Consider the following 15,108-nt stretch of genomic DNA (forward strand, 5'->3'; position numbering starts at 1 on the left):
TAAAACACTAACCAAGTTTATTTCTAAAGTATCAATGCGATCAAACAGGTCAACAGTTCATGTCTTTTAATAGATTAACCGTAATCCATGTATCCTCTGATACATTAGGAGTTTCTCTGGAGTTTCAAACCGATCAAACATTCACAAGTGTGTACCTCTCAGGCTGGACTGGGCTCCGGGGTTATAAACCAGCAGAGCTGAGAGGAAGCTCAGGACGTATTTCCAGTTGACCTCGTGGGTTTCCAGCACCTGCTGCAGGTGACCTAACAGCTGCTCCATGCTGAAGATCACTGCCAGCTTTGCAGAAAAACAACAACACAGATGTTAACACGACATTCTGCTGACCACAAATCTGAGGATCAAAAACAGCATGTGATGTGATGTACTCGCGCTGCAAAAACTCCAGCTGGATGTTGTTGATAGAAAAATTATGATATGTATATTTGCAGTATTTTGATACTGCCTCAAGCTGGGGACCCAAAGCCCAAAATGACTGGCTGCAGTTTAATTTGAAATACTGGAACAACAGAGGGGCTGTCCCATTACGCACACTCCATCGCACTTACATGCCTGGGCGCTTGGCGTGCGTGTTCATGTGTTCAGTGCAAGTTTGTCCCTTTTCTCCAACAATCAAAAGTGCAGTGCTCTTGATTTCCATTTTATCTGTACTCACAGTAAGACCGCAGCTGAGCGGTATTAGACGCAATGCAATATAAAACCCACAATGCATCATGTTGGTGAAGAGTGTTCCTACTAAGGTATTATCAAGATAGCCGCTGGATGCCACTGAAGACATTTCAATGTAAGAAAGATGTTTCAAAGATGCCAATGGTTTTCATTTATTTTAATTATTTTCAACATTGTAGATTAATACTGAAGACATCAAAACTATGAAATAATCTGGTTTTGCCATAATCTGGATTACAACAGTAGTCAAATAGGGCTATCCATTGTGTACTAACCCTACCTCTGAACAACACAACTGATGGTCTCAAACACATTAAGAAGGCAAGTCATTCTACAAATGAACTCTTGACAAGGCTCATGTTCATTAGAAACCATTCCAGGAGACCACTTCATGAAGCAGACTGAGAGAATACCAAGAGTGTGCAAAGCTGTCATGAAGGAAAAAGGGGGCTACTTTACAGAATCTAAAATATAAAACAGATTCTGCTTTAACACTTTGTTGTTCATTCAATAATTCAACAAGTGTTCTTTCATAGTTGTGATGTCTTCAGTATTAATCTATAAAAATAACCCTTGAATGAGAAGGTGTTTCCAAACTTTTGACTGGTACTGTATGTGCCATCTAACTCCCAACATTCATCAGAGACATGCCGACCCCCCTATAATCATTCTGCAGCAGGGTCTTGACCCCAAACACAGCACTAAAAAAAACACCAGTACTTAAAGACCAAAGGCGACCAAGAAGTCCTGATCATCATGAACTTTCCTCCACAGTCACTTGACTTCGGCCTCACTGAACCTCCCCAAATGAAGGCCTTCGGTTTGTCGTCAGATCATGCTGGGGTTAAATGTCAGACACAGACTTTAATCAAAGTTGCATAAACCCTCTAAAGCAGGGGTTCTCAAAGTGTGGGTCAGGACCCCCTGGGGGGTCGGGAGACACAAATGGGGGGTCGTGGGATGTCTTCCAGAATGTTTTTTTTTTTTTAAGTTATCTAAAAAATAGTACATTTTACCCATTACAGTAAAAAAATATAGACAAAAATAGTAGTTAAACTTGAAATAAAAGCTTCAAAATATAAAATGTAATGAGTTTCCTGTCTTTCTTTTTGCCAGATGACTCCTAAGTTTAGAGTTAGTGAACAGTTAATTATCTAAAGCATCAGTAGTTCATAACAGCACAGGAAACACAGACACATGTTCATATAGGTAGGGTCACTTTCTGCAGACCAGCTAAATGGAGCCAAATTAAATCACTTTGAGGGACAGTGGGGGTGGTGAGTCTTTGGCACATATATTTTGGGGGTTGCGGGCTGAAAAGTTTGGGAACCCCTGCTCTAAAGTACGTAAAGAGTAACTTTAATCTCTGCAAACTTCTTGGAGAACAGGAAGCGTTTACCTTTCGGAAAAGAGAGGTCAACACCCGATTGGCTTTTGCAAAGGTCCACTCGTTCTGCAGAGTGATGGCGTCTGACACTGAGGACACACAAAGCTTCTTTATTCAGGATAGTATAAATGATTCAAAAGAAGGAAGAGTGTATTGTGTATCAGGACAATTCTTTCCTCCCAAATCTGTATTTTCTGACCTCCTTCCTGTGTTTAACTCGTCCTTACCGGTCAGCCGAGGCTTGTAAGTCAGAGTGTTTGTGAGAGAGTGTCTGAAGAAACGCTGAAGGGCGTCCGCTGAAGCTGACACTCCACACAATGAAGCATCAAATATCCGAATCCTGCACGAAACACAGAACAAAGGAGGAAAGAACAGAGACATTTAAAACATTCATGTTCCCAAAGCTGTTTCCACACCATAAAACATCCAGCATATGAAAATGTTAAATTCTTCATGAAAGTATGGGGAATAAAAATGTGTTTTTGTGGCAATAGCTCAAATAAGCTCCATGCTTGTGTCAACGAAAGTATTTTTCAAAAGTCATTGCTTTATATACGACTCTGGCTAAGACTGGATGGGCACAGTGTTGCACTACGAACAGCATCCTTCTTCAACTTCACGCATTTTTAAATGAGCAGTTCTCTCCTGCAGCGACTGTGTGAAGCTGCAGCTAGATTCAGGTATTTATACAGGTTGGAAAAAACAGTGTGATCACAGGAGCCAGGTGTTCTACTCCAGACGGGCACCAGAAATGTTCTCACTTCAGTGTCAGAGTTGTTCCAGTCTGCAGGATTGAAGTGTTGAGGGATATGTGTGAAGAAAGCAGAGAACACGTCTGCACAGAAAACCAAGTGAGGGGCGTCTTTAGCTTTTGAGCTTCAGCAACAGATGAAACAAACGTGGGAGGAGGTGAAAACTGGTTAGCTAAAGAGTGACAGTACAAAATGTTTCAGCTGGGATCAAAGACTGTGAATAAAAAGTAGACGTAGCCAGTGAGACGTCACTGATTGGTTGGTGGATTGATGATTTGAAGCCTCCGATTCTGCATTTTGTGTCCCGTCTTGATTTAATTTGAGCCAAAGTGACCACAGAAGAAAGACAGAAGGAGAGAGATACGCATAACCACGCCCACAAGCACTAGTGTTGTAGTCAAGACAACATTAACCAAGACCAAGACATGTCGGGGACCAGAGTGCACCGAGTCAAGACCAAGACCAAGGCAGGGCAAGACCAAGACAAGACCAAGACTATATATATACATCAATGAAAAATCCTAATGAGAGTAAACAAAATAAAAGAGTTCTGTTTATTTTATTTAAGTTTGCTTTAAATACAATTAACAAGGTTTGGTTTTGACTTTGTTGCCTTTCTTTTGATGCGCTGTTATCGATTTTTTACTCCTTGAGTTTTGTTTTCATCCTCATTATTTTAACTTTCGCTTTTGAATAGAGTTCAAATTGTGTTTTCTGTTGCCTGTGATCTCAGGAGAGGTAGGAGGTTGTAGTGGTAGCTGTGCAGGATTATTTTGTCAAGCCTTTTTTCTCATTAGTTGTGTGCATTTTATATTTTCTTTAGTTAATATTTGTAGCGTTTTTATCTGATGGGTTATAGATGTTGACTGTGGTAATCCTGTGGCAGGTGTTCAGCTGGGCCCTTCTCTCAGTGTGCCTCCAGAGTTTGTTATTGAATATCTATTTATCACTTCATTAAATAACTAAGCAGACATCTCTGGTCACGGGCACACAGTCTCTCCTCCTGTTGTCTGTCTCCATTCATTAACACTTGAGTTCACAGAGTTCACCCAGTCCGAGACCAAGACAAGAACGAGTAAAAATGCTTTTGATTCCAAGACGAGACCAAGAACTTAAAAAGGGGTCTCGAGATCGAGACCGGTCTACAACACTAACAAGCACATCCGCTTTATCTAATGTTTAACTCTTGATGAGACAAAAGCAGGTCAAAGAACTGATAAGTAATGTTTTTGATTCATATTTTTGTGACCTTATAAGTTTGAGAATTTACATTAACACTAAAGACCTAGTCCTAGGCCAATCTTTGGGGGCGCCAGACTCTCTTAAATTTATTTTGAATATACTGAATGTACAAACAACAAATGTTGTATTACTGGAAAGCTGATAATGTCCACTGTAACTGAGTTTTTAAAGCTTGTTGATAAGATTAGCGGTTCAAAAGTTATCAAACATTTAAGAACAAGTAGCTGCCGCCCTTTGTCTAGGTCTTTGAGGGTTAACCAATTAAGTACCCTGAAATCGATTAGTCCTTTTTAGTGTTTTTTAAATAATTTCTACAAATTAAACCTCCAGGGTGTCTGCTGCGTCATAAAACAGCTCCCCTCCACAGATCTGTTACTGTCACTGACGTGTTGAGTGCCGTGACTGAGGGGTTTGTCTGTTAGTTAGTTCTCTGAATCTGAATAAAAACCATGTCCTTGTAATATGTTAAATGTCTGTTTCTTGTCATGCTGTCTTTGCACATGAGTCTTCTACTTCAGAAAAAGGCCTCAACCTTAACAACATTACAGTTCATAAAGAACAAAGCACCATATCTCAGGTCCTGGTCCTGCAGGATGAAGCGTCTGACTCTCCTCCACAGAGTCGAGCAGCCCTGCAGAGGACAGACACAAACAATGAAATGTTAAAGAGCCAGACAGAAAAAGAAAGTACTTAAATAATACTCGGGGTAAAAATAGCATCTGGGTTCCTGAGGTGTGAATGAAAGTGCTTTACTAAATATTTCAGAATCACAGGGTAAGTGGGACAGGGCCTCGTAGACTCACAGAAGAGCAGGTCGTCCAGCACGGAGCAGCAAAGCAGGGACGTCCTCCGCTCTGAGGATGCTGGATCATGGCTCTGTTCGAATCCGATACCCACCAAAACCCCAACCACAGCTGAAAAACACAAGGTCTTAGACTGGGTTCATCCCGCTCTGATGTTAACATGGTGGTGATTTAAAATACAAGCTAAAGCAGCTTCTGTGTTCAGTGTTGAGCTGAGAGACAGCTTCATGCTTGTTCATCAGTGAATGTGAGTTTTAATGAAGTAAAGCCAGACATGTAAGAGCCATCTATTTCCTCACTCGACAAAACTCTCTGTTGGACTCGACAGGTCTCCTCTTCTTCTTGTGGAAGTCTGCATCTGCACAGAGACTTCAACCGAGAGCCCAACCACAGCCTCACGCCTTCATCACTGAGAGGAGAAGAAGAGAGAGAGCTGGGAGCTGGTTTGTTGTTTAGAGCTCATGTCTGAGTCTTTATGTGACTCGGGGAACTATTTTAAAAAAACTCTTAGTACGTCCACTGAGGGGCGCTCTTTACAACAAAACACACATTCAAGTTTGAGAGTTTTATTTGTGAAGTTCTGAAGTTGTAGTATAGTGATAATATTCAACAATCACTGGTGTCATTTAACCAGAAGAGGGTTTCCTGTTTCCTGTTCTTTTCTGAAATCAAGATCTTTTAGTTCAGGGTGGTAACGCTTTTAAAAATCTAATAAAATACTTTTTTAGACTCAAACAAAGAACAATGAATCCAACCTTTGCACATTCACATAGGAGGAAACAAGTGAGGCCTGTTTAAGTTTGAAAGCTATTTTAATATCTTACAAGTCACCTCATAATCATCGACCCCTGCTAACCACCATTTACTGCATGTCCTCCCTCACTCTCTAACCCCCTCATTTCCTGTCTCTGTTCAGCTGTCCAGTCCATTACAGGCAAAAATGCCCAAAAATATAACTTTAAAAAATAGTAATAATTTGCTCCTATACTGAAAATGTGGAGGGAGCAGATGACAGGAATTGCTGCATGTGAGAAGATGTCTGGGAAATTAAACTCCAGAAACGATATGATTAAAGAACAATGGGACAGCTTCAGTGACTTTAAGGCTGGGGGACGCAACGTTACCCTGTGAAGAATGTAGGGTAATTGCCCTTAATATGTAAATGCACACTGTTTCCTGTCAACCTCTTTCATTTATTTATTTATTTAAATTTTTTGTATTTATTTATTAGTATAATTTTTTGTTGTATTTATTTACATATTTATTTATTTTATCTGATGCTGTCTTAGTCCATTTTATTTGTTTTGTCTTTGTTGTCCATTATTCTTGTTAAAAAAACTCAATAAAATACAAATCAAAAAAATAATAATAATTTGGTTCCATTTTGTTCTGAAAATGATAGAATAATAAAAATATATATATATTTAAAAACAATATATAAATGCCTTGAATTAAGTTTTTTGAATAGCATTCCCCTGAAATATCCAACTTAATGAACCCGACAACTTAAATGTGACAAACAGCTGTATGATAGTAATCCATGACGTTTCTCACCTCTCCAAAATGTGCTTCAGACTAATGATGCTGTGAACATGAAGCTGGTACACCACCTCTAGGTTAGGAAGCCTCTGTAAAACAAAACATAACTGTTGAATACTTCATTAATATGATGAAAGAACGTCGGCTGGCCTTTCTTACTGTGGATCAGATGTGAGGAATAAATGCGAGTGATAGTTCTGCTTTGTAGACATTTCTAAGTGAGTCTTTATTTTGACTCATTAGCTGTAAACTGCTATCATAAAATAAGACGAGTAAACACTTTTAGATTCACACCTGATCTCTTCTGTACTCCTGCCACAAGAGTTTAGGACAGAGGGCTCCCTGTGACATGAGTCCTCTGCAGGCCTCCAGCAGGACACACAGCTGGGCCTGCGGACAAAAGGACCACACTTTAACTGTCGCTGTGAGAACTCTGAACCAGAATCCTGCTCCAAAGAAAGACTACGTCAGGGTGGTGACTGCACTTCGTCAACGTTAAAGCACAGACAGAAGAATCTGCGGACAGATCTGCAGAACAGAGGTGAGGCAGCGTAAACTCTCAGCATGTAGAACTGGTTTAACAGTGAAGCTGTCACTCCAGAAACAGAAGGTAACTGTACATGTCAGTGTGATGACAGAAGATAAAGAACAGATCATCTCCCTATTTAAACTTTACTGAAGGTGTGACTGGGTGTCTATAAAAGCACACCTAAGACCTACCTTCTTAATCTGACTTTTAACTTGGAGTCATTTCTTTTTAGCCCTGGACTTCATTATTATCATTATTACTATTATCAAAATGAATACCATTGTTTAAGCATCATTTTTATTTTATTGTTTCATTCTATCTTATTCTCTGTTATTTCATTTTTATATTATCTTTATATCAGGTAGTTATCTGATTTTATTTAATTGATTTTATTGTAAATATTTAACTTTATTTTTAAGTGTTTATCAGATTCTATTTTATATATTTTTTGTTTTAATTGTTTTTTCTTGCATTTATCTGATTTTATTTTATTTATTTTATTGTAATTATTGTATTTATTTTATTTTATTTTTAAGTATTTATCTGATTTTATTTTATTTATTTTATTGTAATTATTTTATTTTATTTTTAAGTATTTATCTGATTTTATGTTGTTTTTTATTTTATTGCTATTATTTTATATGGTATTTATCTGATTATATGTTAGATATTTTTTATAGTAATTTTTCTTCTGGTATTTCTCTGATTTAAATGGATAGATTTTGTTGTAATGACTTTATTTTATTCTTAAGTATTTCATATTACTTTGCCTATCTTGTTTTAGTCTTGTGTCATTTTACCTATTTCTGTTGTTTTCTGCCTCTTTTTGTGAAGCACTTTGGGCTGCTTGATTGAATGTATGAAAGGTGTATAAATAAAAATGAGTTGAGTTATAGCTGACATTTGTACAAAAACAATAATGCCACTATTATTGAAAAAAGATCAACTATCACTCACTGATTGTACTTGGTGAGAAAAATGTGTATTTTATATTTAATGTCTGTCTTAATGGGAGTTTCATAAAGATCAAGATCTGAGGAAGACATAAAAACACTCCTGACCAAAAGAACTACAGAACACCCACGTTAATGTTGGCTGTTCAAATACTAGACTGAGGTATATATCTACTTTAACACTCCCCATCTCAAACAACTGACATAGTACAAGAACTGCTTTACTTCTTTTTATTTATTTATCTATTTATTTTTTAATTTATTAATTTATTCTATTCTATTTTATTTCACATAAGATTATTTGTATTATTTACTTGTATTTAATTATTGTTATCTTATATTGATATATATATATTTTATTATTATTTGTGTGGATGCAAGATGTGCTTACTTCCCTGTCCTTTCTTTTGTACCTGAGATTTTGTGTGTGTGTTCTGTATTGTATTTATGCACATACAGTCATGGCCAAAAGTTTTGAGAATGACACAACTATTAATTTTCACAAAGTCTGCTGTTTCAGTTTTTATAATGGCAATTTGCATATACTCCAGAATGTTATGAGGAGTGATCAGCTCAACTGCAATTAATTGCAAAGTCCCTCTTTGCCTTGAAAATGAACTTTATCACCAAAAACACATTTCCACTGCATTTCAGCCCTGCCACAAAAGGACCAGCTAACATCATTTCAATGACACACAGGTGTCACACACATTAACACAGGTGTGGGTGTTGATGAGGACAAGGCTGGCGATCAATCTGTCATGATTGAGTGACTGGACACTTTAAAAGGAAGATGGTGCATGACACCATTGTTCCTCATCTGTTAGCCATGGTTACCTGCAAGGAAACACGTGTAGCCAATATTTGCATTGCACAAAAAGGGCCTAACAGGGAAGTTTATAGCAGCGAGTAAGATTGCACCTCAGTCAACCGTCTATCCAATTATCAAGAACTTCAAGGAGAGAGGTTCAATTGTTGCCAAACAGGCTCCAGGGCGCCCAAGAAAGTCCAGCAAGCGCCAGGACCGTCTCCTGAAGGTGTTACAGCTGTGGGATTGGGCCACCACCAGTGCAGAGCTTGCTCAGGAATGGCAGCAGGCAGGTGTGAGTGCATCTGCACGCACAGTGAGGCGAAGACTTTTGGAGGAAGGCCTGGTGTCAAGGAGGGCAGCAAAGAAGCCACTTCTCTCCAGTAAAAACATCAGGGACAGACTGATATTCTGCAGAAGGTACAGGGACTGGACTGCTGAGGACTGGGGTAAAGTCATTTTCTCTGATGAATCCCCTTTCCGATTGTTTGGGGCATCTGGAGGAAGGCTTGTTTGGAGAAGACGAGGTGAGCACTACCATCAGTCCTGTCTCTTGGCAACAGTGAAGCATCCTGAGACCATTCATGTGTGGGGTTGCTTTTCGGTCAAGGGAGTGGGCTCTCTCACAATCTTGCCTAAAAACACAGCCATGAATAAAGAATGGTACCAGAACGTCCTCCGAGAGCAACTTCTCCCAACCATCCAAGGGCAGTTTGGTGATGAAGAATGCCTTTTCCAGCATGATGGAGCACCTTGCCATAAAGCAAAAGTCATAACAAAATGGCTCGGGGAACAAAACATTAAGATTTTGGGCCCTTGGCCAGGAAACTCCCCAGATCTTAGTCCCATTGAGAACTTGTGGTCAATCCTCAAGAGGCAGGTGGACAATCAAAAACCCACAAATTCTGACAAACTCCAAGCATTGATTATGCAAGAATGGACTGCCATCAGTCAGGATTTGGTCCAGAAGTTGATTGACAGCGTGCCAGGGAGAATTGCAGAGGTCTTGAAAAAGAAGGGTCAACACTGCAAATATTGACTTATTGCATGAATTCTGTGTAATTCTCAATAAAAGCTTTTGATACTTATGAAATGCTTCTAATTGTATTTCATTATACCATAGAAACATCTGACAAAAACACCTAAAAACCCTGAAGCAGCAGACTTTGTGAAAATGTAATATTTGTGTCATTCTCAAAACTTTTGGCCATGACTGTAGATGTGAAGATATGTGTATGAATGTTTATAAATGTTTGTCTAAAGTTGTTGTGGAAACCAATAAAAACAATGTTGGAGAAAAGAACCACAGAACACTTTCAATAAGTTCAGATTCAAAAGCCTAAAGTATTCAAACAGGTGGACATGTTCATATTTACTACACTGCAATAACATTTCTGATGTCAGTAACTTTGTTTGCAGAGAAACCTCCGGCTACCATCGACAGCTCTTCAGCCTCAAAGGTTAACGACAGCCAGGACTTGGATGCTGTCAGACGTCAGTTATTTAGTGAACACTCAGATCAAACAGATGTGAGATATCAGAGCTGAGGCTCCTCTTCTGTCTGAGGGTCAGTGTTTACAGTTTGACTGACAAATGATCATAATGTTGTCTAACTTTGTTTACACATGTCTGTTCATGGAGACTTATCAAAGATAACACAAGGTTGATCAGCTAATGGGTGATACTTTGAGCACATTTAGTGTAATCAAAGCAGCACAAAGAAGTATAACTCCAGAGTCTCTCTGTCAGACACTCACCCTCTGAGAGAAAGAGAGCAGCCCTCTCCTCGTATCCTCATCCTCCTCCTCCTCCTCCTCCTCAGTTTCAGTGATCTCCGTCAGTCTCTCCAGCACCATCTTCACTGACACCCCCGCAACAGGGACACCAAGCTGTGAGGCCTGGCGCCTCAGCTCGAACACTTTCCACAGGCAACACAACAAGTTCATTTAGCAGCTGACTCATGCGTAAGATGTTACTGAGTGCTTTAAATACACAACTAACGCAGAGAAGTTCAGGTGTCTGGTTTGAAACACTCACCCAGCAGTGAACCTGGAAGAGTATCTGAGACGCCCTCGGACTGTTTCTGGAACATGTTGCACAGATCTGGATTCTACAGGAAAGAGAAATACAGAGAAGCTTCATTTCAAACATGAAAAATAAGGAACTGCTGAATTCAAACATGTCACAGTCCATCAGCTCTCATCTCTCATCTCTCATGCATTAAATACTTCACCAAAGGCAGTATCACAGACAACAGAAGCTGCATCAATCCACCCGTCTGTCTCTGCCATGACACAGTCCTTTTAACCCATTTAAAGCCACATGTTGACAGTTGTTAAGAGGCACTTTGTCAACCCTGAGATGAGCACAGAATATTATATGAATCGTACGATGTGTTGTTGTTTGTGTTGCCCTGACTCACCCCGATCTCCCTGAGCAGACAGCTGAGGCTCTGCTGTTGCTCCAACAGCTGGACCGCTGCCTCCTGCAGCCGCCGACCATCCTCCTGCTTCGGCCTCTTCACCACACGGCCAGCTGGGAACACAAACACATGAGGCTCAGGGGGCGGGTCCAGAGGGGGCCAGGGTTGGCATGCCCCAACTTCAAATCTGATTGGTCACTACTGAAATCTTAATCTGTTAATATGCTGTTCCACTTTTTTTTAAATAAACAGTGTGGGCGATGCTGAACAGGCTGCTGGTAGTTTTCTTTTTCCTGTATTTTTTTAACTGTGAGTTTGGACGTACATCTTCCTCTCGAGTCCTTAAAAGAGCTCAGCTTAGAAAATGCCTAAACATATTACCACTAGGGATGTTATGAAGCAACTAATGTTCTACTTGTTTAAACGGAAATTTGAAATTCCCACAAGCAGACTAGACTAAAGAGGGGAGAAAAAACAGAGAAAAAAACAACATTCATTCAACACAGCAAAACATGGATCACAGATTCAGCTGGGGAAACCACTTTCTATTGGTTTGCTGAGTGTGTCTGACACAAATTCCTTTTAACACTACTCATTTTTGGACACACAATCAATGCATTTTGTGATTCTGACCCTCAGCCCGTCACGTGGTTTGAGAATTCCGGAATCAGTGCATCAGTGAGTTGTAGATGGCAAACAGAAACAAACCTCCTTGAGCAGAAACGGTCGATTGAATGGTGAATTCAACTTTAAAGCTCGACCAGGTAGTTCTCTTAAAGCTGCTGTTGGTAGTCCTGGAATAAACATCAGTTCAGGGAGAGATTTCGAATGTCAACACTACCCCTCCACACCAGATTTCCCTCTCCCTACACCCCTCTCCCCCCTCTTCTCTGCTCTTGTAAGCCCTGCTCACAAACAGGTCATAGTGCACGCTCAATCAGGACGATGTAGGAGGACCAATTAGGAGAGTGGCTCTGATTGGTCAGAGCAGACGGGAGCGATTGGAATTTATAGATTGCTGGATACAGAGGCATAGGAATATCCATAATGTCAAAATACCTCATTTATTGATGGTTGTTGATGAGTGTTGTGACTTTTTTTGCCAAACACAGCACAAAATAAGTACAGTTTCATACCCCAATCCTACCAACTGCAGCTTTAACAAGACCAAAGTTATTCACATTTACTATCAATGTGAACTAAATTACCAGCAGAGTACATCAGGCGGATGCAGAGAGCTATTTCAATTCTTTGAATTGGTGTGTATGTGGCTTCCTGTACTTCCGAAGCCAGCCTCAAAGGACACTCGAGGAACTGCAGTTTTTAACACTTCCACATTCACGCTTGATAGCGACTTAAAATCTGTTTTGAATTCAAATATGATACAAATAATGTACCCTGATGAAACCATGAGATAATATAAGACTTGATAAGATATGGTAATAAAGAGTTAATCCTGTTATTCGTGCTTAGGCACACTTCACGGCCCCCCTGCTTGAGTCAGTGCCCCAGCTGCCCCCCAGTCACGAAAGTCGGATACGCCCCTGTAACTCACACCGCTCAGAGATCTTCATCCACTGACATACAGTGTACAATACAGCTATACAAAACAATACAATTGATGTACTTGTAATGAAGTCATAGTGCAAACTAAGCTTTCTTGAAGTGACATGTTTACCATCTTTAACACTAAGAGGATATTTAACACCGAGGAGCCTCAAGAACTCTAAGTCGGCTGTCAACTCACCGAGGAGGCTGGACAGAGTCCTTTTCTGAGAGACCGAGTCACACGTTGCACTCAGTGACATTTGACTTGGTCCTACGGCTTAAACTTAATTAAAATAAAGGTTGTAATCTAGGAGTTGTGAGATTAAAACAGTATAGTTGTCATTTTTGTACTTCTCGCCTCAGTTCCTGCCCGGGTTTGCTGAATAACGCTCGTGTCTGTTTTGGTTCAGCTTCTCCTCCATGTTGTGGTCTCGCGCTCTTCTCTCTCATTGGTCCGCGCTACATCCAATCAGAAAACGCCTCTGAGCTGTGGGACAAACAAAAACTAACCCAGAGTTTTCTGTTTGTGTTTTTGTGGATATTTGATCCAAAAGTGCTGATTCTGGTCGGATATTCAGTCTGTCTTTGGAAAGCTGTACTAATAAACATTATCTCTGTGCTTTTCTGTGTGAGTGAGCAAAAACAACATCACTGATGTAGAGTCAAGGAATCACATGACAGATCAATCACTACAGACAAACGGGACAAACGGATCAATACATTTTAAAGAGACCATCTGTGCACCAACAGACTGACATGCTCATGCTTTCAGGAGTCAGCACTGACTGACTGAAGGCAGGAAGGATTCTCCAATAAAATGCTTTTACTTAAATCATGTAAAGTGTTTGTCTTAAATCAAGATTATCCGTCTTCTACAAATAAGATCTCAGCTTGAAAAATGTATGAAATGTAAAATAAACCTTGTTTCTTCTAAATTACAACTCAAAACAAGATCATTTCAAGATTGTTTGACTTAACAAGATATTTAAGATGCATTGTCTTAAAACAAGTCCCTCTATCTTGCTCAAATGTTACTTGTTAAGTAAATGTATCTTAAATCAAGTGGGAGAAGACATTTTGTCTAAAAATGAGACAATTTCACTTGGTAAGATTTTGAGTTTTTGCAGTGCTATCTCTAAATCTGTTTATTATGTGCAATTCAACCTTTTTTTAACTGTCTGGCGTGAAAAAGCAGGCTCCGTGGTTTCAGTATAACAAAGGGAGTTTCAAGTGAACATGTGTTACATTGTTTGCTTTTTAAATACAGCCGAGGGGGTCGTTATGGAACAGGTTTTGAAACTCAACCTGAACTATTGTTGTGTGGCCTACTTCTCCTCCTTTAAACATGTCTGAAGAGAACATGAGCACATGTGTTTACTGCTCTGTTCCATGGCTGCATCTGTTCAATACATTACATTATTATCATCCTATGCTGAGTTTGGCTTTTAGTTTTACACAACCATATTTATTCCTCTCATTCATGTGAAGATAGGACCTTATGTGTGAAAAATGTGAATATAAAGCACATCTAATTTCTCAAGTTGATTGAATTTTGTAGAAGGCTGCATTAAATAACATAAATAAACTGCTCTCTTGGTTTGGTTTCAAAGTATTGAACCATGTTTGTTTGAATTGGTGATAAAAGTATGAATATGTGTATCTGTTTACAACATTTTTTCAGCTCCAAAATCTTTTCTTTGTATCACAAGCACCCGAGAAAATAACACATTTTTGAGAATACACTAAAGCAGGGGTTCCCAAAGTGTGGGTCGGGACCCCCTGGGGGGGTCGCAAGACTCAAATAGGGAATTGTGAGATGTCTTCTAGAATGTTTTTTTTTTTCAAATTATCTAAAAATAGTTCATTTTACCCATTAAAGCAAAAAATCTCAACAAAAATAGTAGCTAATCTTTAATTATAACCTTGAAAATGTAATGAGTTTTCTGCATTACTTTTTGCCAGATGACTCCTAAGTTTAGGGTTAGTGAACAGTTAACTATCAAAGCATCAGTAGCAGTGTATTAATTCATAAAAGGCACAGGAAACACAGACACATGCTCATATAGGTAATTTTCTGCAGACCAGCTAAATGAAGCCACATTAAATTACTGTGAGGGACAGTGGGGGTTGCAAGTCTTTGGCACCTATATTTTGGGGGTCGTGGACTGAAAAATTTGGGAACCCCTGATCTCAAGGACTGGACTTGGGACAAGAAGCAAAAGCTCATAGCACTGTTCATTTTGGCGTTAAAAGTGGTTAACAGCATTTGAATCATTGTACAGTTCTTCACTCAGTAATCCCTGATAGTTGTGCATGTTCTTCTGTCATTCTCAGCGTGTTGTAGAAAGAAAAGTCAGTTGAAAAGTTTGACCCTGTGGGTGTGGCTGTTGTTTCAGATTCAGACCTCTGGCCTGTGTTCTATCTGCAGAGGTGAAAGA

The 15,108-nt window shown here is 39.5% G+C and overlaps 1 protein-coding gene across 2 annotated transcripts in view; it reads right to left on the bottom strand.

Annotated features, from left to right (window-relative positions):
- LOC117814093 (Fanconi anemia group A protein-like) overlaps positions 1-13,118 on the bottom strand; it is a 34,944-nt gene extending 21,826 nt beyond the window's left edge. The window contains exons 1-12 of one of the 2 annotated variants that reach the window (XM_034685213.1): positions 12,870-13,118; positions 11,123-11,235; positions 10,738-10,810; positions 10,458-10,618; positions 6,705-6,800; positions 6,426-6,499; positions 5,171-5,280; positions 4,872-4,982; positions 4,636-4,699; positions 2,302-2,414; positions 2,087-2,163; positions 156-297 (exon numbers count right to left, since the gene is read on the bottom strand). In XM_034685213.1, the coding sequence (XP_034541104.1) occupies positions 156-297; positions 2,087-2,163; positions 2,302-2,414; positions 4,636-4,699; positions 4,872-4,982; positions 5,171-5,280; positions 6,426-6,499; positions 6,705-6,800; positions 10,458-10,618; positions 10,738-10,810; positions 11,123-11,235; positions 12,870-12,930 (1,195 nt within the window). In that variant the 5' untranslated portion in view covers positions 12,931-13,118. The remainder of the gene's footprint in view (positions 1-155; positions 298-2,086; positions 2,164-2,301; positions 2,415-4,635; positions 4,700-4,871; positions 4,983-5,170; positions 5,281-6,425; positions 6,500-6,704; positions 6,801-10,457; positions 10,619-10,737; positions 10,811-11,122; positions 11,236-12,869) is intronic. The other variant, XM_034685214.1, reaches the window with a different exon arrangement.
- Between the last annotated feature and the right edge of the window lie 1,990 nt (positions 13,119-15,108).

Source organism: Notolabrus celidotus, chromosome 6 (assembly GCF_009762535.1).
Source record: "Notolabrus celidotus isolate fNotCel1 chromosome 6, fNotCel1.pri, whole genome shotgun sequence".
Lineage (NCBI taxonomy): Eukaryota > Metazoa > Chordata > Actinopteri > Labriformes > Labridae > Notolabrus > Notolabrus celidotus.